Genomic DNA, 27,703 nt, shown 5'->3' with positions numbered 1-27,703 from the left:
TGCAAAAACACACATGCGTACCTAAGAAAAAAAGCTATTGGGTTTAGATTTATGATCGGTCCACTTAGTTAGAAAATAGTATGCCTTTAATTGTTTTGGATCTAAAAAAAACAAGACACAACCATTTAAAACAAAAAGCAGTAAAAACAAGAATGCAGAGTATGCAAGGAAAAAAAAAGAAGCCTACTTCCACCGCTAATCCATGCACCCAAGCCAAAAGGTCTTAAATGACCAGTTTTTCTTGATTGACCTCAAGGTCTTGTTTGGTTGCACTTATCAAAATCTCAACGAGTATTGAGACATATAAACAGCCCTTGCATTCTTGATCATGAAGCCTAGAATCAAGGCAAACAGGATTCGTGGTCCATTCTTAGGTACAAGAAGTACACAATATTTTTAATGCAACCAAAACTGTCGTTGAATGGAACCAAATGGTGGGTCCTCGTCAAAGCATACATTTATGGTGTTCCTGGTGAAGAAATCCAGAGGTCACTTCTACAACAGGCAGATATAAAGTAAGTCCCGACCAGGAACGTAGAGTTTCCACTCATCCTTTAGAAGGTGTGATCACTTCCGTCTTGGTGTGATGGATGAGGAAAACACACGCCATGAACAACACACAACCCGAAACTGCCAGACGTATTATATTCACTGTTGTATAATCCACCTTGTGGTTTTCTCCTGAAATTAGAACATTTTTACATAGTACAGTAAGGGTTATCTGACAAATAAATGTAAAACATTTTCAAGCGTTTGTATTCACTATATAGGAGCAGCTATGTTATTCACATTCAGATATACACTATATTGTCAAAAGTATTGGGACACCTGCCTGTACATGAACCTTAATGGCATCCCGGTCTTAGTCCGTAGGGTTCAATATTGAGTTGGCCCACCCTTTGCAGCTATAACAGCTTCAACTCTTCTGGGAAGGCTGTCCACAAGGTTTAGGAGTGTGTCTATGGGAATGTTTGACAATTCTTCCAGAAGCGCATGTGTGAGGTCAGGCACTGATGATGGACGAGAAGGCACTTCACTGGAACTAAGGGGACAAGCCCAACCCCTGAAAAACAACCCCACACCATAATCCCCCCTCCACAAAATTAGTTGGACCAGTGCACAAAGCAAGGTCCATAAAGACATGGGTGAGCGAGTTTTGGGTGGAGGACCTCAACCCTATAGAACACCCTTAGGATGAATTTGAGCACTAACTTGGTAACACGTTTAACCCCTTGATCGCCCCCTAGTGTTAACCTCTTCCCTGCCAGTGACGATTATACAGTAATCAGTGGTAAATGCAAGTGGGGTAAGTGGCGCTACCTGGGCTAAACAATGGTACCTCAATCCCTTGATGTGTGACAATAAAGGTGTATAGTGCAGCACCCAGGGGGTTCTAAACTGCACTGAGTAACCCTCAGGTGGTGATTTAACATAAACCTCCTATAGTGTGACCTAAGGTGTAAAGGTGAATATAAAAGCACTTCGGTGTAAGCAAACACACTACTACCTACACAAATAAGTAAAAAATGATGAATAATAATTGATTGCAAACACAATAACAGATCCCACAGATGAAGGTGTATATGTTGGGAAACCCAACTGAATAGTCCAACCACACACTGGTGATCAAAAAAATATATGTTTATGCAAACTAGAATAAATTATGTGACTGTTCATGAAATATGCACTTCAAAAAATAGTCCAATCAGATAAGCCAAAAAAACAAAAAAGTGCAGGCAAAAAAATGCGATAAAAAAAATGCAGTGTTGCTGCAACAAATGCAGGAAATTACAAAGTGACAAGGTGCTCAGGTAATCAGGTGACTCTTGTGCTCCCCCTTGTGGGTCCCCACTCACCAGCTCCTCTTACCCCTGCAGGGGTAGTTAGCATGTAGGGATAACCAGGCGTCCCGTCCCTTGATGGCTTCTTCAGCCGGTGTTTCACCAATGCAGTTTCCAAGAAATCCTCCCGTAAGATCCCAATAGTAAATCCTCATAAGGAAGAGATATGGACTCCCATAGGTTAAATGATTAAAAACACAAATAAAAATACAAATAAACACAAATAAAAACAGGCGTCCTATCCAATGGGTAAAAAAACCTCAGATGAAGCTACAGTCTATAGTGAGCACAGTAGTAGCAGGGGCCGGCAAGCAGCGTGCGCTCCAACTGTGTTCCAGGCTCCCTGTTAGCGTACCGGAAGTGACGTGGGTGCGTGACAACAGCTGACGCGTTTCGTGATTAACGTCTTCTGAGGCGGCGCCATCTTACTGCACCTCACATCTTATATGGAGAGCGGCCATGCTAGTACCGCCCCCTACTGAATTACTCCATATGCAAATTAACGTGCCGTAATTCAGGGATTACCTTCCCCTCAATGGAAAGTAGGTGACATATAAGGGAATATGGCCAGGAGCATATGAATGTACTAGTAAGTAACATGCTTCACAGTAGTTACACAATACATATACTGCATCGCCGCTCACCCATCCAACAGCAAGGTACCATACATGAGTTACATATAAAAGACAACATTACAGTACCATCATATAAATTATAATGTACATAAAACTATCCAGGTCGTTATATTTGGGAATGAATTAAGGCATGTACCAGTGCATTTTTATAGCACTGATCGCTGTATAAATGTCAGCCGTCCCAAAAAAAGTGTCCTATCTGTCCACTGCAATGTCGCAGTCCCACTAAAAATCGCAGATCGCTGCCATTACTAGTAAAAAAAAAAAAATTATAAAAAATATACGCTTATTGGGATTTTTTTTTACCAAAAATTTGTAGAAGAATATATATTGGCCAAACTGATGAAGAAATTTGTTTTTTAAAATTTTTTTTTGGATATTTATTATAGCAAAAAGTAAAAAATATTGTTTTTTTTTTAATAAAATTGTCAGTCTTTTTTTGTTTATAGCACAAAAAATAAAAACCACAGAGATGAGAAAATACCACCAAAAGAAAGCTCTATTTGTGGGGAAAAAAAAGAATGTCAGTTTTGTTTATGGGAAAGCGTCGCACGACCACGCAATTGTCAGTTAAAGCAATGCAGTGCCGTATCGCAAAAAAATGGCCTGGTCATTAAGGGGGCAAATCCTTCTAGGGCTGAAGTGGTTAATTGCTGTGTGTTGAGTTATTTTGAAGGGACAGCAAATTTACACTGTTATACAAGCTGTACACTCACTACTTTACATTGTAGACAAGTGTCATTTCTTCAGTGTTGTCACATGAAAAGATAGAATAAAGTATTTACAAAAATGTGAGGGGTGTACTTACTTTTGTGAGATACTGTGTACCGTATATACTTGAGTATAAGCCGAGTTTTTAAGCACTTTTTTTGTGCTGAAAATGCCTGCCTCGGGTTATATTCGAGTCAAGCACTTTTCTGCAGCATGTCATTTTCTGAACCAACTTTGGGGCCCCATATCTCGGAACCATATGATGCTTGGAACCCCAAATTTGGTATGCAAACCCAGTGGAACTAGCACTACAACATAACCAAAGCTGGGGTTCCTAGCACTAAGTGGCCCCGAGACACAGGGCCCCAAAGTCAGTTCAGAAAATGTCATTCTCTGCTGCAGAAGTGCTTGACATTTTCAGAACCGAGTAAATAGCTCAAGCTCTGTCAGATTGGATGGAGAACGTCTGTGAACAGCAATTTTCAAGTCTTGCCACAGATTCTCAATTGGATTTAGGTCTAGACTTTGACTGGGCCATTCTAACACATGAATATGCTTTGATCTAAACCATTCCATTGTAGCTCTGGCTGTATGTAGGTCGTTGTCCTGCTGGAAGGTGAACCTATATTTGGGTCCATCCATCTTCCCATCAACTCTGACCAGCTTCCATGTTCCTGCTAAAGAAAAGCATCCCCACGACATGATCCACCACCATGTTTCACGGTGGGGATGGTGTGTTCAGGCTGATGTGCAGTGTTAGTTTCCCCCCACACATAGCGTTTTGCTTTTAGGCCAAAAATTTAAATTTTGGTCTCATCTGACCAGAGTACCTTCTTCCACACGTTTGCTGTGTCCCCCACATGGCTTCTCACAAACTGCAAACAGAACTTCTTATAGCTTTCTTTCAACAATGGTTTTCTTCTTGTCACTCTTCCATAAAGGTCAGATTTGTGGAGTGTACAACTAATAGTTGTCCTGTGGACAGATTTTCCCACCTGAGCTGTGGATCTCTGCAGCTCCTCCAGAGTTACCATGGACCTCTTGGCTGCTTCTCTCATTATTGCTCTCCTTGCCCAGCCTGCAGTTTAGGTGGACGGCCATGTCTTGGTTTGCCGTTGTGCCATACTCTTTCCATTTTCAGATGATGGATTGAACAGTGCTCCGTGAGATGTTCAAAGCTTGGGATATCTTTTTATATCCTGACCCTGCTTTAAACTTCTTCACAACTTTATCCCTGACCTGTCTGGTGTGTTCCTTGGCCTTCATGATGCTGTTTGTTCACTAACAAACCTCCAAGGGCTTCACAGAACAGCTGTATTTATACTGGAATTAAATTACACACAGGTGCATGATATTTACTAATTAGGTAACTTCTGAAGGCAATTGGTTCCAATAGATTTTAGTTAGGGGTATCAATCAGTATTTATATTTATGAATATAAATACACTCTTCACATATTTATGTGTAACAAATTTTGAAAAGATTTATCATTTTCCTTCCACTTTACAATTATGCGCCACTTTGTGTTGGTCTATCACATAATATCCTTTAAGAACTATTGAGGTTAAAAGAATATAGAAGGCCTATGAATATCATATTTTTTACCCCTATTTTTGTGAACATGAGAGAAGCCAAAAAAAAAGGTGAAAATCTCCCAAACAGTGCAGGTTTAGGAGACATTCATTTTACCTTCAGGTAAGCCTTATTATAGGCCGTATTATAGGCTTACCTGTAGGTAAAAATAACAAAGCAGGGCATACAACCACTTTAATGGTGTTTTAGGCTTTTTATCTGTAAAGCTGAACTCCAGCCTTCCCTTCAGTCTTGCACGGTTTTATAAGGTCCTCTCTTGGGCTGAATTTATTCTGATTTCACTGCACACTGTGAGCTTCTCACAGAATGCATTAGAAGCTGCAGAAAGTCAGAGCCCTTCCACTTCTTTCATGGAGGCCCCGCATCACATGAGGGAGTCTGGTAGCTGGTAGATTCTACTCATTCTGATGATATGTTGAAATAATCGTTGGGTATGTTCACACCAAAGAGACAAATTTGGTGTTACAGACACTTCCATGGCACTCACTGTGATGAACACTTACCTCTGATGTGTAAGGACACTTCATCTGTGTAAGTTACATATTCTTCCCAGGATAATGTTCTCGTACATCTGTATCTTCCAACTTGTTGGTTTCGTGGAATAATAACTGTAGCAAGATCATTGGTTGAAGGCTGTATGACATTGCCATCTTTGTAGAATGTTGTATTGATGACCCTATACCCAGGACGGCTGTGACATCTTAGCACCATATCACTACCCCGATACACAAGTGGAGGAGCCTGCAGGATGACCGGACCTGAAACACAAAACTATCATCAGACCATCTTCAATACAGACAAGTCAATTTTATGAAACTAAGCAAAGAGCATGTACAGTAGCCTATAGCAGCCAATCAGATTTCAGATTACTGGAGTTAGCTGTGTTAACCAGGGACTTCACCCCCTCCATTTCCCCCTTTACCTTTTTCACTGGGTTATCAAGAAGAAAAAAATCATGCCCAGCAAATCAAGCAGTGTTCTGTACTGAACCTATCTTCTTCTCTAATGTCATTGGGAGCCAGCTGTCTCTTCTGAGTTCTTGCAGCCCCCCCCCAGCAATGATGTACATTGGCCATGGTGTGTCATCAAGGGGCTGTAAGAACCAGGAAGATACAGCTGCCACCGGCAAAGGCACTTTGGAGTACCCCAAGGTCTCCTGGGATACCTGATGTAGGTCCTACAAGAGACAGTGGGCAGCTTAGCCACTTCAATACCAGGCAATTTCCCCCCTTCCTGCCCAGGACAATTTACGTCACACTTTGAATGACTATTGCGCGGTCATGCTACACTGTACCCAAACAAAATATATATATATATATATATATACACACACACGTGTATTTGAGCTTTGGGGTGCACCCTAATGCAATAGGCTGTGCATGCCTATGTCTGTGCCCATAAGTGCAGAGCGGGGATCATCACTACACATCATCCGGATGGCACACGCTGCCCGGAAACTCTCAGCGCAGAGCAGGGATGCAATCTATACACTGGGGGGAGAACCTCTGAGGGAATCTAGGATGGAAAAGGACCTGGGGGTCCTAGTAGATGATAGGCTCAGCAATGCCAAGCTGTTGCTAACAAAGCAAACAGAATATTGGCATGCATTAAAAGCGGGATCAACTCCAGAGATAAAACGATAATTCTCCCGCTCTACAAGACTCTGGTCCGGCCGCACCTGGAGTATGCGGTCCAGTTCTGGGCACCAGTCCTCAGAAAGAATGTGCTGGAAATGGAGCGAGTACAAAGAAGGGCAACAAAGCTAATAAAGGGTCTGGAGGATCTTAGTTATGAGGAAAGGTTGCGAGCACTGAAATTATTCTCTCTGGAGAAGAGACGCTTGAGAGGGGATATGATTTTAATGTACAAATACCGTACTGGTGACCCTACAATAGGGATAAAACTTTTTCGCAGAAGAGAGTTTAATAAGACTCGTGGCCACTCAGTAAAATTAGAAGCAAAGAGGTTTAACCTTAAACTGCGTAGAGGGTTCTTTACTGTAAGAGCAGCAAGGATGTGGAATTCCCTTTCACAGGCGGTGGTCTCAGCGGGGAGCATTGATAGCTTCAAGAAACTATTAGATAAGCACCTGAACGACCGCAACATACAGGGATATGTAATGTAATACTGACACATAATCACACACATAGGTTGGACTTGATGGACTTGTGTCTTTTTTCAACCTCACCTACTATGTAACTATGTAACTATCTCAGGCTGTGACAGATCTCGTATCTTGTATTTGGAACACCGATCGCCGTAACATCCCGCCTCCTGGGCCGGCATTGTGATTGACAGCAGGCTGGTCCTCTGCAGACCCAGGAGGCGGGACATTACAGCGATCAGTGTTTCAAATACAAGATACAAGATCTGTCACAGCCTGAGATCTCCGCTCTGCACTGAGAGTTTCCGGGCGGCGGCAGCACGCGGGGGGCAGATTGGGGGCGGTGCTGGCAGGGAGCAGAGGAGGAGAAGGAGGACACCACACCCCTATGGGCGGTACACACTGGGGGCTATGAGACCCCTCCACTCACCACAGCAAGCAGGGCCGGAAGTGGAAGTCTTGTAGAGAACTACTGGTGGGAAGTGACAAGACCGCCGGCTGAGGGTACAGGAGGAATAGCAGCCAGTGGTCTTACAAACAGGATATCACAGGGCAGTAATGGTTTTTCTTCAAAATCATCAGGATAGGACAGGAGAACTACAGAGCTCAGAAGAACATGGATGGCATAGTCGGAGGAGGTAGGAGATCAGCAAGAAGGACATGGAAAAAAGATTTTTCCTGGAGTTTTGCTTTAATAAGTAATCAACTCACCATCACTGACATCCAGACGGAATTTGGCACTATTACCGCTTTTTGCCCGGCAATCGTAGACCCCGCTGTGTCCAACCTGGGCAGATGTGATCCTATAGCTCCATCCTTCTGCCACTTTCTCATTATCTTTATACCAGTAATGTGTTACACCCAATCCTCCAATGAATGTCATCGTTATATTCTCTCCTGTAAGTAATTTGTTGTACTCTGGTGTGAAGATCACAGAATCACCCTCTACAAGACATGACACAGGAACACATAGAAGAAAATAATGACAATACATTACATAATTCTGTTTACAGGCATCATAGGAAACAGATAAATCTATGTAGAAACTTAATGATTCATAATCAGAATATTTAAAGAATCTTTCTAACAAACAGAAAATAGCAGCATTAAAATCACAATAATTTACATCAAAGAATTTAATTAAACTGTCATTATTTATTCTCAAATACAGGCAACAAACATTCAATCATTACACAATGCCAGTAATAATAATAAAAGTGACACATTTTAGTTTGTAGTGCACAACATTATATTGGTGATCGGTGTCCCCCACCAGTGCTTAGCATAGCGCCCCACTTTATATTCATTGTCAGTGGTTTGGTTACCTCCTTCTAACTGGTGATCATCTCAGGATCTCGCTTCTAGTTGACGTTCTAGAATACATTATATCTATAATAAAGAGGTAGAATTAAGTACCATATTTATGCATAGGGACCATAAGCAAGTACACTATATTACCGAAAGTATTGGGACGCCTGCCTTCACACACACATGAACTTTAATGGCATCCCAGTCTTAGTCCACAGGGTTCTATATTGAGTTGGCCCGCCCTTTGCAGCTATAACAGCTTCAACTCTTCTGGGAAGGCCGTCCACAAGGTTTAGGAGTGTGTCTATGAGAATGTTTGACCATTCTTCCAGAAGAGCATTTGTGAGGTCAGGCACTGATGTGGGATGAGAAGGCCTGGCTCGCAGTCTTCGCTCGAATTCATCCCAAAGGTGTTCTATTGGATTAAGATCAGGACTCTGTGCAGGCCAGTCAAGTTCCTTCACCCCAAACTTGCTCATCCATGTCTTTATGGACCTTACTTTGTACACTGGTGTGCAGTCATGTTGAAACAGGAAGGGGCCATCCCCAAACTGTTCCCACAAAGTTGGGAGCATGAAATTGTCCAAAATGTCTTGGTATGCTGACCCCTTAAGAGTTCCCTTCACTGGAACTAAGGGGGAAAGCCCAACCCCTGGAAAAACAACCCCACACCATAATCCCCCCTCCACCAAATGATTTAAACCACCAAGCAAGACCCAAAAAGACATGGATGAGTGAGTTTGGGGTGGAGGACCTTGACCGGCCTGCACAGAGTCCTGACCTCAACCCGATGGAACACCTTTGGGATGAATTAGAGTGGAGATTGCGAGCCAGGCCTTCTCCTCCATCATCAGTGCCTGACCTCACAAATGCACTTCTGGAAGAATAGTCAGACATTCCCATAGACACACTCCTAAATCTTGTGGACATCCCTCCTAGAAGAGTTGCAGCTGTTATAGCTGTAGAGGGTGGGCCAACTCAATATTGAACCCTACGGACTAAGACTGGGATGCCATTAAAGTTAATGTGTGTGTAAAGGCAGGTGTCCCAATACTTTTGGTAATATATACATATATATATATATATATATATATACTGTATATGTCTATATACACTATATATATATATATATATATATATATATATATATATATATATATAAACATTACATATTGATCCTATATATTTGCATTGTGTTATATAATGAGCCGCTGCTCATTAACTAAGGGTGTATCTAAATAAGATATAAGTATATGGATATATAAAATATATGGATATATTCAGATATTCAGATATATAATATATAGGGTCAGTATGTAATGTATAAATATATACTGTATATATATATATATATACTGTATATATATATATATATATATATATATATATATATATATAAACATTTGCTTATGCATAAATATGGTGCTTAGTTATACTTCTTTATTATAGATATATAGATATAATGTATTCTGCAAATATTTACCCCTGAGAAAGAAAAGTGTAAACAACATTGTTCGAAACGCGTTGGGTATTTCTGTCTTTCCATGTTTTGTCAGATAGAATAAATGCAGTTTTTTCGATGCAACCTGTCGAATCTGTGTATATGTAGCCGCACATTTTGCTTTTATTCTGTATTTAAAGCCCCTTTGTAGTTGGTGGTCAAGATTGTAGTGTCTCACCTACCAAAACAACTTGCAGGTATTGGCTTAAAAGCCTACAGCTTGTGTTGACTGTTGCTAGAAGAAAAATCTGAAGACATTTTTTGATTATATTTTTTTTAGGTATCCCGTGTCTTAACCCTCTCTCCTTGATAATAATTGTGCTTTAATTAAATCCATAAACCTACTAAAGTGACTTGTAGCCAATTCCTTTCACCCCGAAGTCAAGGATTTTGCCCCGAGGTTTAAAATACTAGCCCACCTAGCCACCAAGACAAGGAAATGGGATATAGCACAACGCTGTCCCTGGAAAGTCTGTCAGTCTCTCCTCTTGTATGCCCCTGGGTTTGCTGAGGTACTTACACTGTCTTCTGCTCTCTCCTGCACTGGGTAAGAATCCCATTCAGGCCTCCAACTGATCAGATCTTCCCATGTCAGCCCAGATGTCTTCTGCACAAGACCCAAAGGTAATGGAGATCCCTCTCTTGGGCTTCCTCTAGTTCCTTTCCTTAGCTCCTGCCTGGAGGCAGAGACCCCAGACCTGGGGTCCCCTCTCAGGCCATACGAGAGCAACTTCAGCATTCCATCTTCCACCCGATTCCCCTTGCTGCTCAGGCTCCACCATAATTAAGGGCTGACCCAGCCACCATGCCAGTGCCTTCTGCCTGGGTGATTGGCCAGATTCCCTCAAGTATGCAGATCAGGACCTCCTACCCTCTGTCCACTAACTTCCAGAAGCTTTTCCAACCTTCTAGATCCAGGTGGAGGCACCAGAGATCGGCCCTGCAGAGCCCTCTAGCCTAACCTGGGGTAACCCACCCCAATTCCAGACTCACACAGCTACCATAAGTCAACAAAGTATATTTACCTACTTTTTGCACACTAGAGGGTGCTACACATGTGCTACCCTATAATCATGGGCCGAGTAATTGAGTCCTATCTACATGGCACTTGGCACTAGGCATTTGGGGTTGTGTTGATGTTATTTGCCGACTTCATCCAGGCATGCTTACAGTGTACATGGGCGCAATGTACTATAACCAAACATGACGTATTGTTAGCACTGATCATGGTAGAGAATTCAAACTAAAGCCTGTGTGTTAACTTTCATAAGCCGGTTCATAAAGATCATTTTTCTTGTTTGTAGGTAGATCATTTTCCTTTCTTTTTAACACTTTAGGAAAGAGATATGAATAAATAGAACAATATTTACCTGTGTAGGTTATACTGGTATCATCAGAACTATAAGTCTTATAGAAAGTTCTCAGGAATTGTTTGGAACATCTGTAGGTAGATGTCAAGTCTGTAGATTTTATAGGAAGTAGATCAGAGTCGTTGTTCTGGATCATCTGATTGTTCTTGTAAAATATTGTCTGATTTGCAGGGTATGGTGAGTGACATCGAAGAGACACATCATCACCTTCATATATATAGACTGGAGCCTGAAGGATGACCTCACCTGAAGCATAGCATGACATCTGTTATATCCATTATACCACAAAAGTAACATCAGAGTAACACCAGGGGATTAATATGTTTTTGTAAAGTGAAGAATACAGGATTCAAGATTCCATAATCATTTTAGCTCCTTTAGCATTTCCTAGTATTGCATGCTACAAGCACAACTGATTTACTTCTATAAGCTTAAAGCTAAACTCTGGTCAGCCATTAAATGCAATTAGGTGTAAAAAGTTCATTATAGGAAACATTTCAAAAAATAGAATTTTAGAATTTTCATTTCTAATTTTTTTATTTAAATTTGTTGTAAGAAAATAATAAACATTATTGATGTGCACAGTAAGAGATACTTTTGTGCATTATTCAGACACTTTTTACCATAGAAACAAACAAAAGAACGCCATACCAAAACTAAACAAAAAAGTCCAAGTTAATTGTAATTGTCGGGAAAAAAAATCATATAAACTTTTTTACAATTACAATTATCTTGGGTGCTTTTATCCAGTTTTGAAAGGATTTCTGAGTGTTCTATAGTATACTAGAGAACTGTTTTTAATTCAGCATATTCTACAAGATTTTCCTTTTCAATGGATGTTGTCATGGGTTACCACAATCTGACGATTTCCATTTTCATTATAAATGGGTATATCCTAAATTACCGGTACTTTATTTAAATTAAACAGAAAAGGCTCAGCACTAAACCAACTTTAAAAATTTGCCTCCACAATGTTCCAAATTGCCCTGCATACTTTTTATCATAAATCACAATGTAACTTTTTTCATGTATTTCTATGTGTTCACATGACAGCAAAGCTCAGACTTTTCAGTATAAATGAACAGGGCTGAATCACATAGAACAGTGGTCTCCAATTTTTTCCTTTGCTTGCCTTAGTCTGCCCCTTCGAGGCACTATTTTTCTCATTGACACCGATGATGGGCTGTAATTCCTCCGAATGACACCAACAGTGGGGCATAATTCCCCCCATTGACACCAATGATGGAGCGCTATTCTTTCCACTGATACCAAAGATGTGGCACTATTCCTCTTGCAGATAGATACCAATGATGGAGCTCTATTCCTCCCACTGACACCAATAAAGGGGCACTGTTCCATCCACTTTTACCAACAACGGGGTATTATTCCTCTAACTAGTATCAATAATGGGGCACTATTCCTTCTACTGACACCATTGATGGGGTACTATTTCTCCCAGTAATACCAATGATGGGGTACTTTTCCTCCCAGTATTACCATTGAAGGGACAATATTCCTCCCACTGATATCAATGATGGGGCACTATTCCTTCTATTGACATCAAAGATGGGGCATAATGCCTTCCACTGACACCAACGATGAGACACTGATCCTTCCACTGTTACCAGTGATTGGACACTGTTCCTCCCAATGACACCAATGATGGGACACTATTTCTACCTCTGACACCTATGATGGGGCACTATTCCTACCTCTGACACCTATGATGGGGCACTATTTCTTCCACTAATATCAATGATGGGCACTATTCCTCCCACTAATACCAATGATGGGGAACTATTCCTCCCACTAATACCAATGATGAGGAACTTTTCCTCCTCCTGCTGACCACAAGTAAAACATTTTTACACCCACTACCACCAAGCCTGAGACATTGTTTACTCCCACTGACACTATGACATTTTCTACTCCCAGTGGCCACAATCCAGCCCCGTAAAGTCTGAAGGACAGTAGGCAGTAAACTGGCCTTCTGTTTAGAAAGTTTGGCAACCCTTTACATAGAGCATTCAAATTGGGTCAGTCAAGAATGTAAGCTTGGATTAATGTGAACATTCTGATCCAATACCTTTTGTACTTTCAGACACTGCCATCAGGGGCGGCCCGTCTATCAGGGGTGCCCGGGTGCCGCCACCCTTTTCTCCAGGCCATCCCCCTATATGCAATGGATAGATTAATGCATACCATGAATCTATTCATGGCGGCCGTGGCCACCCCCTATTCATGCTTCTGGTCCCTTTCAGGGCACGGGACGCATGAATTATAGAGGCCAGGATTTTTTTTTAAGCACCTGATTAGAGCCAGAGGCCAGATTTGGGGGTGGCATACTGTTTGCCGCCCCCCCACAATTTTTTTCCACAGGCCGCCACTGACTACCATTATATATGATACGTCTCCCACATCAAATCAACTCCTAAAACACATAATGGAACACTGAGAGCTCTTTAGTGATACGAATTTGAGGACAGGAAGTATAGAATTTTCACTTTGGATCAACTCACCTGTGGTAACATTCAGTGTGACAATCTCACTTCTCTCTCCAGCACTGTTCTGGCACTGATAATCTCCACTGTGTCTGATCTCAGTCATTGAAATGACATAATCCTTTCCTGTGTATATTAGGATATTCTCATGGTACCAGGAACATCCTGATGCATTAGACTCCACATCACAGGTCATCATTATCTTCTCTCCTGTGAGGATCTTATTATAGTTTGGAATGACCTTCACCACAGGCCTCTTTGCATATCCTACAAGACAATTTACATTAGTGGACTAGAAAACGTGTACCTGTCTGTACAGAAAGGTTGTTAAAGTATGTGTACACATTTTACATCTTGGATAGTACTAACAAGTTGAATCGGTTGAACGGGATTCAGTTCCAACTTAAACAGGTATAATCACTAAAGGTAAACTAATTTGAAAAGTTTAGCTATGTTCTGGAGGTTGAAAACCATAGCATTTAGAATGTGATGTGGAATTTGACAAGAGATATGTTACTGAAGAGAAGAAGAGCATGGAAAGCAGAACTGTTATGTTGATGCAGATGGTGGTGTTGGCAATGCCATCCTTCACCACCATCTGATGCTACAACTGCAGATATTTGTTAAATGTCTGATTTAAAGTCAAAGAGGCAGAGTCATATTTCAAAAAAATTGGGCCAAAAGTGTCAACATTTTGTTTGGCCACCTGTCGGAAACCATGAATCAAACCGAGACAGAAGTACATTTAAATCACACTTGTTTAATAATAAAAAAAGGTAAACATAGTCAAAACATAGCCAGAGTTCAGGAACTGGAACGCATAGTAAGACAAGCCAAAACGTCAGGGAGCCAGAGAACAGCGTAGTAGAACAGCAAGCAGGATCTGGAACCAGAAGAAATGTCAGCCAAGCAAGTCTTTACCAGGAACACAGGAGAGCGTCTCTAGAGGTGTGACCGAGGCCAAGGATGTGACCAAGGCGAAGGCAGAGATCATCTGGACTGGACGGCTTAGTAGGCAGGACTGACGAGCAGGATATCATTAAGTCACTGTGGAGAGATAGGAGCTGGTAATTAGCAGGCAGCTGAGCGGCCGGCTCAGAGAAGGAAGGGCTGAGCCCAGCCCTGACACCACCATTATTTTCCAGCACTGCCTTTACTCTCTTGGGCATGGAGTTCACCAGAGCTTCACAGATTGCCACTGGAGTCCTCTTCCACTTCTCCATGACAACATCTCCATGACACTTCTCCATGACAACATAGGGTTTAGGTCTGGAGACATGCTTGGCCAGTCTATCATCTTTAACCTCAGCTTCTTTAGCAAGGCAGTGGTCGTCTTGGAGGAGTGTTTGGGGTCATTATCATGTTGGAATACTGCCCTGCGGCCCAGTCTCTGAAGGGAGGGGGATCATGCTCTGCTTCAGTATGTCACAGTACATGTTGGCATTCATGGTTCCCTCAATGATCTGTAGCTCCCCAGTGCCAGCAGCATTCATGCAGCCCCAGACCATGACACTCCCACCACCATAGGAAAAGGGAAGTATAATGTACACCGCTCCAAGGCGGTCTGCAAATTAAAGATCTCTTGATCCGGCTGTGGCAACAAGACTGGGTGCCTGCCAAGGTCCGCAACCTGGGAAATCCATGCAACAAAGAGAAAAAGTGGCACATTAAGAGATGAAGAAACATTTGTTGGTTTATTGTAGAATCAAAGGTTAAAAAACATGAGAAATGAGGGATCCACACTGTTCAGCAGATGCGTTTCACACAAAGTGCTTAATCATTGCAATGCTTGCAATGATTAAGCACTGTGTGAAACGTGTCTGCTGAACAGTGTGGATCCCTCATTTGTCATGTTTTTTAACCTTTGATTCTACAATAAACCAACAAATGTTTCTTCATCTCTTAATGTGCCGCTTTTTCTCTTTGTTGCACTCCCACCACCATGCTTGACTGTAGGCAAGACACACTTGTCTTTGTACTCCTCATCTGGTTGCCCCCACACACTCTTGACATGATCTGAACCAAATAAATGTATCTTCATCATCATCAGACCAAAGGACATGGTTCCAGTAATCCATGACCTTAGTCTGCTTGTCTTCAGCAAACTGTTTGCGGGCTTTCTTGTGTATCATCTTTAGAAGAGGCTTCCTTCTGGAACGACAGCCATGCAGACCAATTTGATGCAGTGTGCGGCGTGTGGTCTGAGCACTGACAGGCTGACCCCCAACCCCTTCAACCTCTGCAGCCATGCTGGCAGCACTCATACGTCTATTTCCCAAAGACAACCTCTAGATATGATGCTGAGCATGTGCACTCAGCTTCTTTGGTTGACCATGGCGAGGCCTGTTCTGAGTGGAACCTGTCCTGTTAAACCGCTGTATGGTCTTGGCCACCATGCTGCAGCTCAGTTTCAGGGTCTTGGCAATCTTCTTATAGCCTAGGCCATTTTTATGTAGAGCAACAATTCTTTTTTTCAGATCCTCAGAGAGTTCTTTGCCATGAGGTGCCATGTTGAACTTCCAGTGACCAGTATGAGAGAGTGAGAGCGATAACACCAAATTTAACACACCTACTCCCCATTCACACCTGAGACCTTGTAACACTAACGAGTCACATGACACCAGGGAGGGAAAATGGCTAATTGGGCCCAATTTGGACATTTTTACTTAGGGGTGTACTCTCTTTTGTTGTCAGCAGTTTAGACATTAATGGCTGTGTGTTGATTTATTTTGAGGGGACAGCAAATTTACACTGTTATACAAGATGTACACTCACTACTTTACATTGTAGACAAGTGTCATTTCTTCAGAGTTGTCACATGAAAAGATATATATGTGTCTATATTTTTAACCTGTATCAGCACCTACCCAGTGTGTTCTGAGGAAATTATTTTGCAAAACGCGTTGACAAGCAGACGTGGAGGAGCCTGTTGGACCATATTTCTTTTTTTTTAACATTCAATTTTTTATTTAGTTTTATTTAGTTATCGGAACATAAAATAACAGATAAAGACATTAAGAAAAGTATAACACGATTCACACCATTACAGTTACATGGTATAGCGAATGCATTTTTGATAAATACATTAAGTCAGTATAATAATCGTGAATAATCCTTCAAATTCATATCTTTAAATTCAGTTTCTAGCTAGTAAACCTCCAAGAATAAACCTATTCACCCCTAGGGGAGCAAACTGTGAACAGGTCTATTCTAACATGAATAAACAAAAGAGAGAAAAGGATGTCGTCTAGTAAATTAATGTATTCTAGAGAGTCAAACCAATCAGGAAGTGAAAGCAGCATAAGTCCCTACAAGGAATAAGTGATACCAACAGGCTACCTAGTGGTAGTTAAGACTGAGCGTACAAGTCTTTTAGTGCTGTACGACCATATTTCAATACAGATATATCCAGTGGCGGAAGTATAGGGGTCGCTGAGGTCACCATGGCGACTGGGCCCCATGCTGCAGGGGGGCCTTGAGGGCGCCCCTGTTTATCTTGATAGGAGGAGCGGCTGAGATCGATCTCCCCAATCGTCGGCCGAACTGTAATCGGCACTGTGCGGGGAGCTTGTCACACTGTTCTAAAGTGAAAGCAGTGTGTGCTGTGCTCTTTGTCTCCCCCTATAGTGCAGTACCCGGCAGGAAGAGGTGAGGTAAAGCACTGCAGTTTTTGAAAAGGCTTTCTGTATGTGTGTGTTCTTATGTGTGTTTATATGTGTGTTTATATGTGTGTTCATGTATGTGTTTGTGTTTGCATGTGTTTATGTGTGTATTTATATATGTATATGTGTTTGTGTGTGTATATACAGTATATGTGTGTGTATATTATGTGTGTGTTTAGATGCAGTGGTGGCCCGTCCATAAGAGCGCACGGGTGCTGCCCCCTCTCTCCAGCCACCCCCTCTATCACCAATAGATAGATTCATGCATTGCATGAATCTATCTATGGCCGCCGCTGCCACCCCCTATTCAGGCGCCCAGCCCATTTTTGGGCGCAGGGAACCTGAATTACAGCGGCGGGGGGTGTTTTTGAAGCACCGGATTAGAGCCATAGGCTCTAATAGGCATCAAAAAAGGTGACCTCACAGGCCACTCAGCTGTGTTAGAAAAGTGAATGATTATTCGCTTTCCTAACACTAAACTGCCTCTCCACCAATCAGGTTCTCGGGTCTGTTACCCGTCACCTGATTGGCTGAAACCACAGGCGCCACTATTGGACGCCTATCAGGAGGAGAGGACGGGAGATGTGGACAGCAGGAGACGCATGGAGGACCCCACTCGTCGCAGTCACCCGCTGCCCCACCAAGACAGGGTAAGTGCCGATGAGCGGTCGGGGGTCACACTGGGGGCATTCAAGGGCACACTGGCAGCATTTGATGGGCACACTGGCTGCGTTTGATGGGCACACTGGCAGCATTTGATGGGCACACTGGCTGCGTTTGATGGGCACAGTGGCTGCGTTTGATGGAACACTGGCAGCATTTAATGGACACAGTGGCAGCGTTTGATGGCACAGTGGCAGCATTTAAAGGCACAGTGGCAGCATTTGATGGGCACACTGGCAGCATTTAATGGGCACACTGGCAGGGTTTGATGGGCACACTGGCAGCATTTGATGGGCACACTGGCAGCGTTTGATGGGCATAGTGGCAGCGTTTGGCACAGTGGCTGCAATTGATGGCACAGTGGCTGCGTTTGATGGCACACTGGCAGCATTTAAGTGGCACAGTGGCAGCGTTTGATGGGCACAGTGGCAGCATTTGATGGGCACTCTGGCAGCGTTTGATGGGCACAGTGGCTGCGTTTGATGGCACACTGGCAGCATTTAAGTGGCACAGTGGCAGCGTTTGATGGGCAAAGTGGCAGCATTTGATGGGCACTCTGGCAGCGTTTGATGGGCACAGTAGCAGCGTTTGATGGGCACACTGGCAGCGTTTGATGGGCACAGTGGCTGCGTTTGATGGGCACAGTGGCAGCGTTTGGCACAGTGGCTGCATTTGATGGCACACTGGCAGCATTTAAGTGGCACAGTGGCTGCAATTGATGGGCACAGTGGCTGCATTTGATGATTTTTTTTCAAAAAATGTTTGCGCCCCCAAAAAAATTTTGAGCACCAGCCGCCACTGTTTAGATGTATGTATGCACATTTTATATATGCACGTTTAATCCTGACACTCTATATGTGTACAATCAGGACTGATTTTTTTTTTCTTGCTCGTTCAAAGTACCAGCAACAAAATGCTGTTCCTCTGAAAAGCGATCCATGCTCAGAACACTTTTCAGAGGCATTTGACAGCCGGTAAAGAGGCAATATGTTGCCTCCTGACCACCTGTTTTAAGTGATTAGTGATTGTAAAGGTTTTTTTTTTTTAAATAACAAACATGTCATACCTTCATTGTGCAGTTAGTTTTGCACAGAGTGGCCCCGAACACCGACTTCTGGGGTTCCTCGGTGGCTCTCGTGGCTCCTCCTCTTATCAGACATCCCCCTAGGAAAAGCGCGGTCCAGGGGTCAGGGGGGCCCTTCATGATTTCTTGCATCGGGGCCCTAAAGGTTTTAGTTACGCCACTGGATATATCTATATATTTATCTACATATGTAACAATCCAACCTTCATGTCTGGTATGTTGGGTATCTGTTGACCTTAATATAAGGTGTTGTCTAAATGTGTATATGTTTTTTAACTTTTGTAATAAAGATCTGTTTTTTTTCATATTCACTGCTTCATGATGTGCCTACAAAGTCTGCTTATTTTTTTAGATTTTTTCCTCAATCCTTATATTCAATTTTTGGATGTTGGCATAGTGGGGGTCCTCCATTTCTACAGACCACACCAGTGGAACAGATCCAAAAAAATTTGTCAAGAGACTATTTATTTTTCAAACGCGTGGCTTTGGCACTGGCCATGCCCATGGAGTGTCAGTCATGAGTGATTTCTCTACTTGTAGAAGATAATAAAATGGCTACTTGAAGCTCCCTATGATAACAAGTGGGAGCTTCAGGTGAGAAAAGCCGTATGTGAAAGCAAACCTGAAGACTTTTATATATTTCACACCACCCACGTGTCACCAACATAGGTGCAAATAGTAGACATAAATCATACATAGAATTATTTTAAAGATGGGAAAGGTCATTTTAAAATTACTTATAGATTAAAAAGAGATCTATGAGCATGTGGCAAACATATAAGATTTTATTTATTTTTGGAGGTAGCCATTTTTACTTGTAAGAAATAAAATCTGTGTAAAACAAGGACTTACCTGGGTGTTGTATCATTAAATCTGCAAGAGAGGAAATCATTTGTTATACAGATTATACTGCAGATCAGTATTTCCATGTTCAATCCTCAAGGACTATTAGTGGTTCATGCTTTAAAGTTAGTGGCCCCGAAGAAACCACTGACTTAGACCATAAACTGTTCCTAATGCCGCGTACACACGGTCGGACTTTCCGGCATACTTGGTCCGGCGGACCAGAGTGTGTCAGATAATCCGCCCGTGTGTAGGCTCCGGCGGACTTTTTCCCAAAAGCCCGCCGGACCTAGATTTGAAACATGATTTAAATCTTTCCGTCAGACTCAGTTTCGGGCGGAAAGTCCGCTCGTCTGTGTGCTGGTCCGACGGAAAACCCGCTCGTGTGTATGCTGGTCCAACAGGCCAGATACGAAGCGAGGGCAGGGTATTGCATCTCGCGCTCGCTGCAATAGGAAAAACAATTTTTCCTATTGCAGCGAGCGCGGGGCATACCTGGCCCTTAGGTCTGGTATGGATTATAAAGGGAAACCCCTACGCCGAAAAAACGGCGTGGGGTCCCCCCTAAAATCCATACCAGACCCCGATCCGAGCATGCAGCCTGGCCGGTTAGGAAAGGGGGTGGGGACGAGCGAGCGCCCCTCCTGAACCGTACCAGGCCGCATGCCCTCAACATGGGGGGTGGGTGCTTTGGGGGAGGGGGGCGCCCTGCGGGCCCCCCCCACCCCAAAGCACCTTGTCCCCATGTTGATGAGGACAAGGGCCTCTTCCCGACAATCCTGGCCATTGGTTGTCGGGATCTGCGGGCGGGGGGCTTATCGGAATCCGGGAGCCCCCTATAAGAGGGCCCCCAGATCCCGGCCCCCCCACCCTATGTGAATGAGTATGGGGTACATGGTACCCCTACCCATTCACCTAGGGAAAAAGTGTCAATAATAAAACACACTACACAGGTTTTTAAAATAATTTATTAAACAGCTTCGGGGGGATCTTCCTTCGACTTCTGGGGTCCCTCCGGTTCCTCTTCTCCCGGCGTCCGGTTGGTTCTTCTCCGCTCTCTCCGGCCTCTTCTCCCGTTGTTCCAGTTCTTCGGCCGGCTTCTCCGCTGTCTTCAGGTAGCTCTCTTGCCAGCGGAGGTCCGGACTTCTGGGCTTCTTGTCTTCTCTTCTCTAGATGTTGACACGACGCTCTCTCCGGCTGGACTGCCCCCTGAAGGCTCCGTTGTGACTTATATAGGCGGAGACCCCGCCCCATATGATGTCACAGTCCCTGGGCATGCTGGGACTGTGACGTTTTAGGGGGAATGGTCAACATCACCCAGTGACCACGCCCCCTAAAACGTCACAGTCCCAGCATGCCCAGGGACTGTGACATCATATGGGGGCGGGGTCTCCGCCTATATAAGTCACAACGAAGCCCTCAGGGAGCAGTCCAGCCGGAGAGAGCGTCGTGTCAACATCTGGAGAAGAGAAGAGAAGACAAGAAGCCCAGAAGTCCAGACCTCCGCTGGCAAGAGAGCTACCTGAAGACAGCGGAGGGGCCGGCCGAAGAACTGGAGCACCGGGAGAAGAGGCCGGAGAGAGCGGAGAAGAACCAACCGGACGCCGGGAGAAGAGGAACCGGAGGGACCCCCGACGCCGGATGAAGACCCCCGAAGCCGGAGGAAGATCCCCCCCGAGCTGTTTAATAAATGATTTTAAAAACCTGTGTAGTGTGTTTTATTATTGACACTTTTTCCCTAGGTGAATGGGTAGGGGTACCATGTACCCCATACTCATTCACATAGGGTGGGGGGGCCGGGATCTGGGGGCCCTCTTATAGGGGGCTCCCGGATTCCGATAAGCCCCCCGCCTGCAGACCCCGACAACCAACGGCCAGGGTTGTCGGGAAGAGGCCCTTGTCCTCATCAACATGGGGACAAGGTGCTTTGGGATGGGGGGGCCCGCAGGGCGCCCCCCTCCCCCAAAGCACCCACCCCCCATGTTGAGGGCATGCGGCCTGGTACGGTTCAGGAGGGGGGGGGGGCGCTTGCTCGTCCCCACCCCCTTTCCTGACCGGCCAGGCTGCGTGCTCGGATCGGGGTCTGGTATGGATTTTAGGGGGGTTTTTCGGCGTAGGGGTTTCCCTTTATAATCCATACCAGACCTAAGGGCCTGGTATGCACCGCGACGGGGCTCGCAAGGTGTCAATCTCGCCGGTAAAAGTGGCAAGATTGACTTCCTTTTCTAGTCCCGTTGCACCTGAGTCACGTTCAAAATGAACGGACTTGTCCGTGTGTGGGCAAGTCCGTTCATTCTGAAAGTCCGCCGTAACCCTGGCGAAAGTCAGTCGGAAAGACGGGCGGACTTAGCCCGCCAGAAAGTCCGGTCGTGTGTGGGCAAGTCCGTCCGTTTTAAAGTCCGGCGCACCTGGCGGACAAAGTCTGTCAGAAAGTGTGCCGGACCAAGTATGCCAGAAAGTCCGATCATGTGTATGCGGCATAAGCCACAGGAGGCCTCATCTAGGGACAGAATAATTTAGAAGGAGTGGATGAGAGTCATCAGATTCTACATTTTGATTGATAGTACATGGTTAGTTGCCTGTAAAAGAGCGCAGTGTCTCTGTCTGGCAGCTCCTCTGCATGTAAAAGGGCCTTTAAAGGAGACCCAATAGAATATTTAGGAGATGAGCACCAAACTAAATGTATAGAGTCCAATAAGCATTTTGTTTCTTAATGAAAACGAGGTAAGAAAAAGTTAATACTAAAATTAACCTGGGTGGGGGTGAAGTTTCTCTTTAAAGTGGTTCTAAAGGTAAAATGTGTTTTACCTTAATGCAGTTCCTTAAAGTGGAAGTTCAGGCAATACCTAACTAGCGCTAATAAAGACTCACGTGGCTTGGCATGTAATTACCATCATCACTTTATATATTAAAAAAAAATGAATACCTAGGTTGGGATTTTTAAGGCAATTTGAAGAGAGAAAAAATAGTTTTTAAATAGTAAAATAGTTAATTTTTATACCAATTAAACATGATTTAAAAGTGAATATTCAACATGTAGACAAAATAGTACAAATAGTTGGAAACATATACTATGATATTGCACAATTGAGGTGATCCTGAAGTGGTATTCCCCAACTACTTGCAGTTCCACCATCCATGCACAATGTAGGTGGTGATCAGTAGAGGGGACAACCAACGCGTTTCGAAATGTAGACATACAATAAATTCTATATATCACTTATTCTTTATATATCATTGGCAGAAGCACTCCTGCAGCTAAAAAAGGGGATCATTTATAATCTGTATGAAATGCCCTTCATAATAGAGACCGCAGAATAATATTCAAAAAAGGCACCCAAGGAGAAAGAAAATAGGAGGTATTCAAATCTGCTGTCAAAATACAGGCAAAACCCTCATTGGCGTCCAAAAAACCTCCTGCCGCCAAGTATAAGGTGCGGCTTCGCGGGAATTCATCCACTAAGGACACTGTGGAGGAAGGAATGGCCATTTCTGACAGCATGTTTTGGGGAGACACATAGGAGATTTTCCATTTGAATACCTCCTATTTTCTTTCTCCTTGGGTGCCTTTTTTGGATATAATCCTGCGGTCTCTGTATATTATGAAGAGCATTTCATACAGATTATACATGATCCCATTTTTAGCTGAAGAAGTGCTTCTGCCAATGACATATAAAGAATAAGTGGTATAAATCCCTGAAGAAGAATTTATTGTATGTTTACATTTCGAAACGCGTTGGTTGTCCCCTCTACTGATCACCACCTGCATTGTGCATGGATGATGGAACTGCAAGTAGTTGGGGAATACCACTTCAGGATCATCTCAATTGTGCAATATCATGTTATATGTTTCCAACTAGTTGTACTATTTTGTCTACATGTTGAATATTCACTTTTAAATCATGTTTAATTGGTATAAAAATAAACTATTTTAATATTTAAAAACAATTTTTTTCTCTCTTCAAATTGCCTTAAAAATCCTAACCTAGAGGTATTCATTTTTTACCTAACTAACTCTAAACCTGCTCTCTGCCACATTCTAAACCTAATCTATCTAACCCTGTAAAGCAAAAATTGCTATACTTATCTATTCTGCAGCCGATTTACCCCCCCGTTAATGACCAGGCCATTTTTTGCAATACGGCGCTGCGTTACTTTAACTGACAATTGCACAGTCGATCACCGAAGTCGTTGATGTCATTTTTTTCCCCACAAATAGAACTTTCTTTTTGTGGTATTTGATCACCTTGGCGGTTTTTATTTGTTGCACTATAAACAAAAAAAGACCGACAATTTGGAAAAAAAAAATTCTTTCTGCTAGAAAACATATCTAATAAAAAAAATTCTTCTTCATCAATTTAGGCCAATATGTATTCTGTTACATATTTTTGGTAAAAAAAAAAAAAAAATCCCAATAGGTATATATTGAATGGTTTGCGCAAAAGTTATAGCGTCTACAAACTATGTGATATATTTATGGAATTTTTATTTAATTTTTATTTTCTTACTAGCAATAGCAGTGATCAGTGACTTATAGCAGGACTGCGATATTCTGGCGGACAAATCGGACACTTTTGACACTTTGCGGGAACCAGTGACACTAATACAGTGATCAATGATAAAAATAAGTCACTGTACTAATCACACTGTCTGGGAAGGGTTAACATCAGGGGCAATCAAAGGGTTAACTGTATGCCTAACAATGTGTTTTCTCGCTATGGGGAGGTGCTTTTACTATAGGAAGGCACTGATCCATGTTCCTGCATTGCAGGAACACAGGATGAATTCCTTACCTACTGACAGTTTACATAGGCAGATTGCCATTCTGTCTCTCAGCCTAATGATAAGCGGGTACGTGATCCTGTGCAGGAGGAGCAGGAGAGCCGCCTTGTAATCGTATGTATACAGTATATGGTCAGCAAGTGGTTAAAGAGCACAGGCTGGGATTTTCCTATAAGATTTAGGACACCGCAGAGGATATAACAAGGTAGAATTAGCCAGCAGCAGGACAGTTTTAATTAAAGAGAATATGCCTAACTGGTGTATCCCTAACTTTTATTTTATCTTTAGGAGCAGGGGGTGCAGTAAATGTGCGTTATCTAATGTGAGCTGGTTAATGTGCATGCTGTTCTTGCACTTAAGTTTTTTTCCTTGGCATGCTGCAAACAAAAGGCAGCTTTAAAAACTAGATGGACAATAACAAGTAAATGCTTTGCATTAAGCATCAGAAACTTAAAAATAGGTCCTATCAACATAAAATAAGAATTAAAAAAAAGAAATTAAAACTCCAAATTTAAAAATTAAAACCCCAGAAGAAAATGTTAACGTTTCTTTAAAGAATTAATGAATTAACAAAGTTTGGCCTAAAATAAAAACCCAATCAATCTAAAATAAAATACACTATGCCCCCAAAATTATTCAAAAAACATCGGGTTACTCCCCCCTGGAAAAAAAAAGCCAAATAAAAAAAGAAAACCGTTTGCTGTGGCCGGAACAGAAGCTAAAACTGAATGTTAATCTCAAATTAACCATTAAACAAAATGGAAGACAGAAAAAAATCCCCAATAAAAGCAAAAATAGGCAGCACAGGGCTTGATTGTCCAAAGAGCTAGCAATCAAAGTAAAGTACAGTTTTCAAACTACCCCCTGATCTCTCCTAATGCAGTTTGACAGCTTTTCCTATCCTTTCCCTACAACAACTTCCAATTCATGGATGCCATGGCTGCTCTGTGCCCCTCTTTTAGGGGACTAACTTATCCAAAAGCCCCCTTATTGGACTTCTAAGCTTGGTCCCTTTACAGCATTGTACATGTCTTTTCAATAACGGAATACCAATTTATGGATGTCATCCTGAGTGCTGACCATCCCTTTCTTTCTTCTAAGCTTGCTGGCCATAGTTCGAAGGCCATACAGTGCTGTAGGATTAAAAAAATGCAATATATCCTACCGCAAAAAATAATAATTATAAAAAAATTCTTCCAAACAAATCTGTACAAAAATTTGCTGGGGCCACACATCTCAAACTCAGAAATCAGCTCGAACCCATGGTAACAGCAAACCCAAACCTCATCCCTAATGTACCTTTAAGAATGAAAACAAATATTCATACATAAATACTCCAAAAAAATATTTTTTTTTTGTTTGTAACCATTTGTAACCATTGGGTCCCCAAGATCAATCAATTTACCATTAGATACTGACAGATACATGCACCCAGATAGTGGAACAAAGACATAGAGTATCCAGTAGTAATTGGTAATAAAATTAGTAATAGTTTCCATACTTACAAATGAGGATGATTATCTGGCATGGACCCCGCAGCCTACACATTACTCCAACTCGTCTCTGCAATGCTGCATCTGTAGGAACCAGAAGTTCTTTGGACACTATACGTTGTATACAGAGCGGGTGTGAAATGATAGGTGCGGTACTTAACTATTTAGAGAAGTCAGGCTGGAATGAGCATTGTGAGAACATTCAAACTACTGAAATCTATCATTACGACAGCCAGGTCCCAAGCATCTTCAGAAGAAGACCAGCAATGACAGACTCCATACCTCAAGTTTGACTGGTTTCCTTTATAAGAGATCATTGTGAGGTAGTTTCACCACTAATAACAACTATATGAGAAGAGACAAAGAGTGTGAAAAACCACAAGAGGACCTATTAATAAAGAACATAAAAACGAAACTTTAGCTACTTAGGCAGAAGAATAAGAAATATAGTAGAAATGAAACTATTGGCTTTTGCTAAATTATCTACAGATTCATTACATTCCCTCTTGGTAAAAATTCAGTGTAATTCAGAAAACAGGTTTTCATGCACTTACTCACACATACACACAAAGACATTTTAACATTTCTCATTCATGTTGATAGACTGGTAGCTCATATGTAACGTAAAGCTGTAGTGTCTGTTCTGATTTCAATCGCAAGAGTTTAGCAGCAAAAGCACTTCACTGATTGTAATTTTTTCCCTCACATGCTATCTATAAGCCATTATTTTTTGGCCCTGTCGACCGTATTCTCGGAGAGGTATGAAACTCAATACTTCAAGTCCCTCAAGACAGCAGGTACCCCAAAGCTGGGATACCATGGGTTATCTGAAGACTTGGGGCACTGGCACTAGAGTCATTTGACAGCATTGACACTAGGTGTCTTGGTATAACCAAGTAGCTTGCTTGGTCCCCAGGACTGGCTCTGCACCTAGGTCTTCCCAAGACACTGGTTACCCAAATACGGGTCCCCTAGTGCAGCGGTCGCCAACCAGTGGAAAATGTTGGTGGTGCCCAGGGGTTCTGCCACAAACCAACATTGTGGCGGATGTATACCGCCCAATGTTGTTTCCAGTGTTGTTCTCAATGTGCAGTGCAATACTGTCAGCACGCATTGATACCTGATGCCTCCTCTGTAGTTCCGGCTACTGTGAACTCAGAGGGAGGCACTAGGAGTAGTGCAGAGAGTGGGATGTGAAGAAGGAAGGGGGCTTCCAGTGGCAGCTCTTATCACAGACTGTGGGAGGGAGCACGGAGCTCGAGCACATGGCTGGATAAGGAGGTGAGATCAAATGATGAGTCTGTAATGCTCCGTGCACACGGTCGGACATTGATCGGACATTCCGACAACAAAATCCATCAATTTTTTCCGACGGATGTTGGCTCAAACTTGTCTTGCATACACACGGTCACACAAAGTTTTCGGAAAATCCGATCGTTCTGAACGCGGTGACGTAAAACACGTACGTCGGGACTATAAATGGGGCAATATCCAATAGCTTGCGTCTCTTAATTTATTCTGAGCATGCGTGGCACTTTGTCCGTCGGATTTGTCTACACACGATCGGAATTTAAAGGATCGGATATTGTTGTCGGAAAATTTGATAGCATGC

At 42.8% G+C, this 27,703-nt stretch overlaps 1 protein-coding gene across 2 annotated transcripts; it reads right to left on the bottom strand.

Moving 5' to 3' along the window:
• Positions 1–241: 241 nt before the first annotated feature.
• LOC141116948 (Fc receptor-like protein 5) lies at positions 242–26,394 on the bottom strand. Of its 2 annotated transcripts, XM_073609464.1 has the most exons (8): positions 26,104–26,394; positions 19,826–19,846; positions 13,583–13,831; positions 11,064–11,309; positions 7,596–7,829; positions 5,284–5,538; positions 1,857–1,991; positions 242–681 (listed from the first exon to the last, which is right to left on the bottom strand). In XM_073609464.1, the coding sequence occupies exons 1-8, from the start codon at positions 26,144–26,146 to the stop codon at positions 548–550; spliced, it is 1,317 nt and encodes a 438-aa protein (XP_073465565.1). In that variant the 5' UTR covers positions 26,147–26,394; the 3' UTR covers positions 242–547. The 2 variants fall into 2 exon arrangements, with proteins under 2 accessions (XP_073465565.1, XP_073465566.1); XM_073609465.1 differs by lacking the exon at positions 1,857–1,991.
• Positions 26,395–27,703: the final 1,309 nt, after the last annotated feature.

Source organism: Aquarana catesbeiana, linkage group LG13 (genome assembly GCF_042186555.1).
Source record: "Aquarana catesbeiana isolate 2022-GZ linkage group LG13, ASM4218655v1, whole genome shotgun sequence".
Classification (NCBI taxonomy): Eukaryota; Metazoa; Chordata; class Amphibia; order Anura; family Ranidae; genus Aquarana; species Aquarana catesbeiana.
The sequence above is the reverse complement of the archived record's forward strand: the minus strand, read 5'-3'. Positions and strand labels throughout refer to the sequence as shown.

What these genes read in the sequence shown, in the direction of transcription:
- LOC141116948 (XM_073609464.1), bottom strand. Translation starts at nt 26,146, where the DNA reads ATGTGTAGGCTGCGGGGTCCATGCCAGATAATCATCCTCATTT. An exon ending in CCGTCTGGATGTCAGTGATG is followed by an intron (nt 5,539 to 7,595) that starts GTGAGTTGATTA and finishes TTTGTGTTTCAG; the next exon opens with GTCCGGTCATCCTGCAGGCT. An exon ending in TGCAGGGGTAAGAGGAGCTG is followed by an intron (nt 682 to 1,856) that starts GTGAGTGGGGAC and finishes TTCTAATTTCAG; the next exon opens with GAGAAAACCACAAGGTGGAT.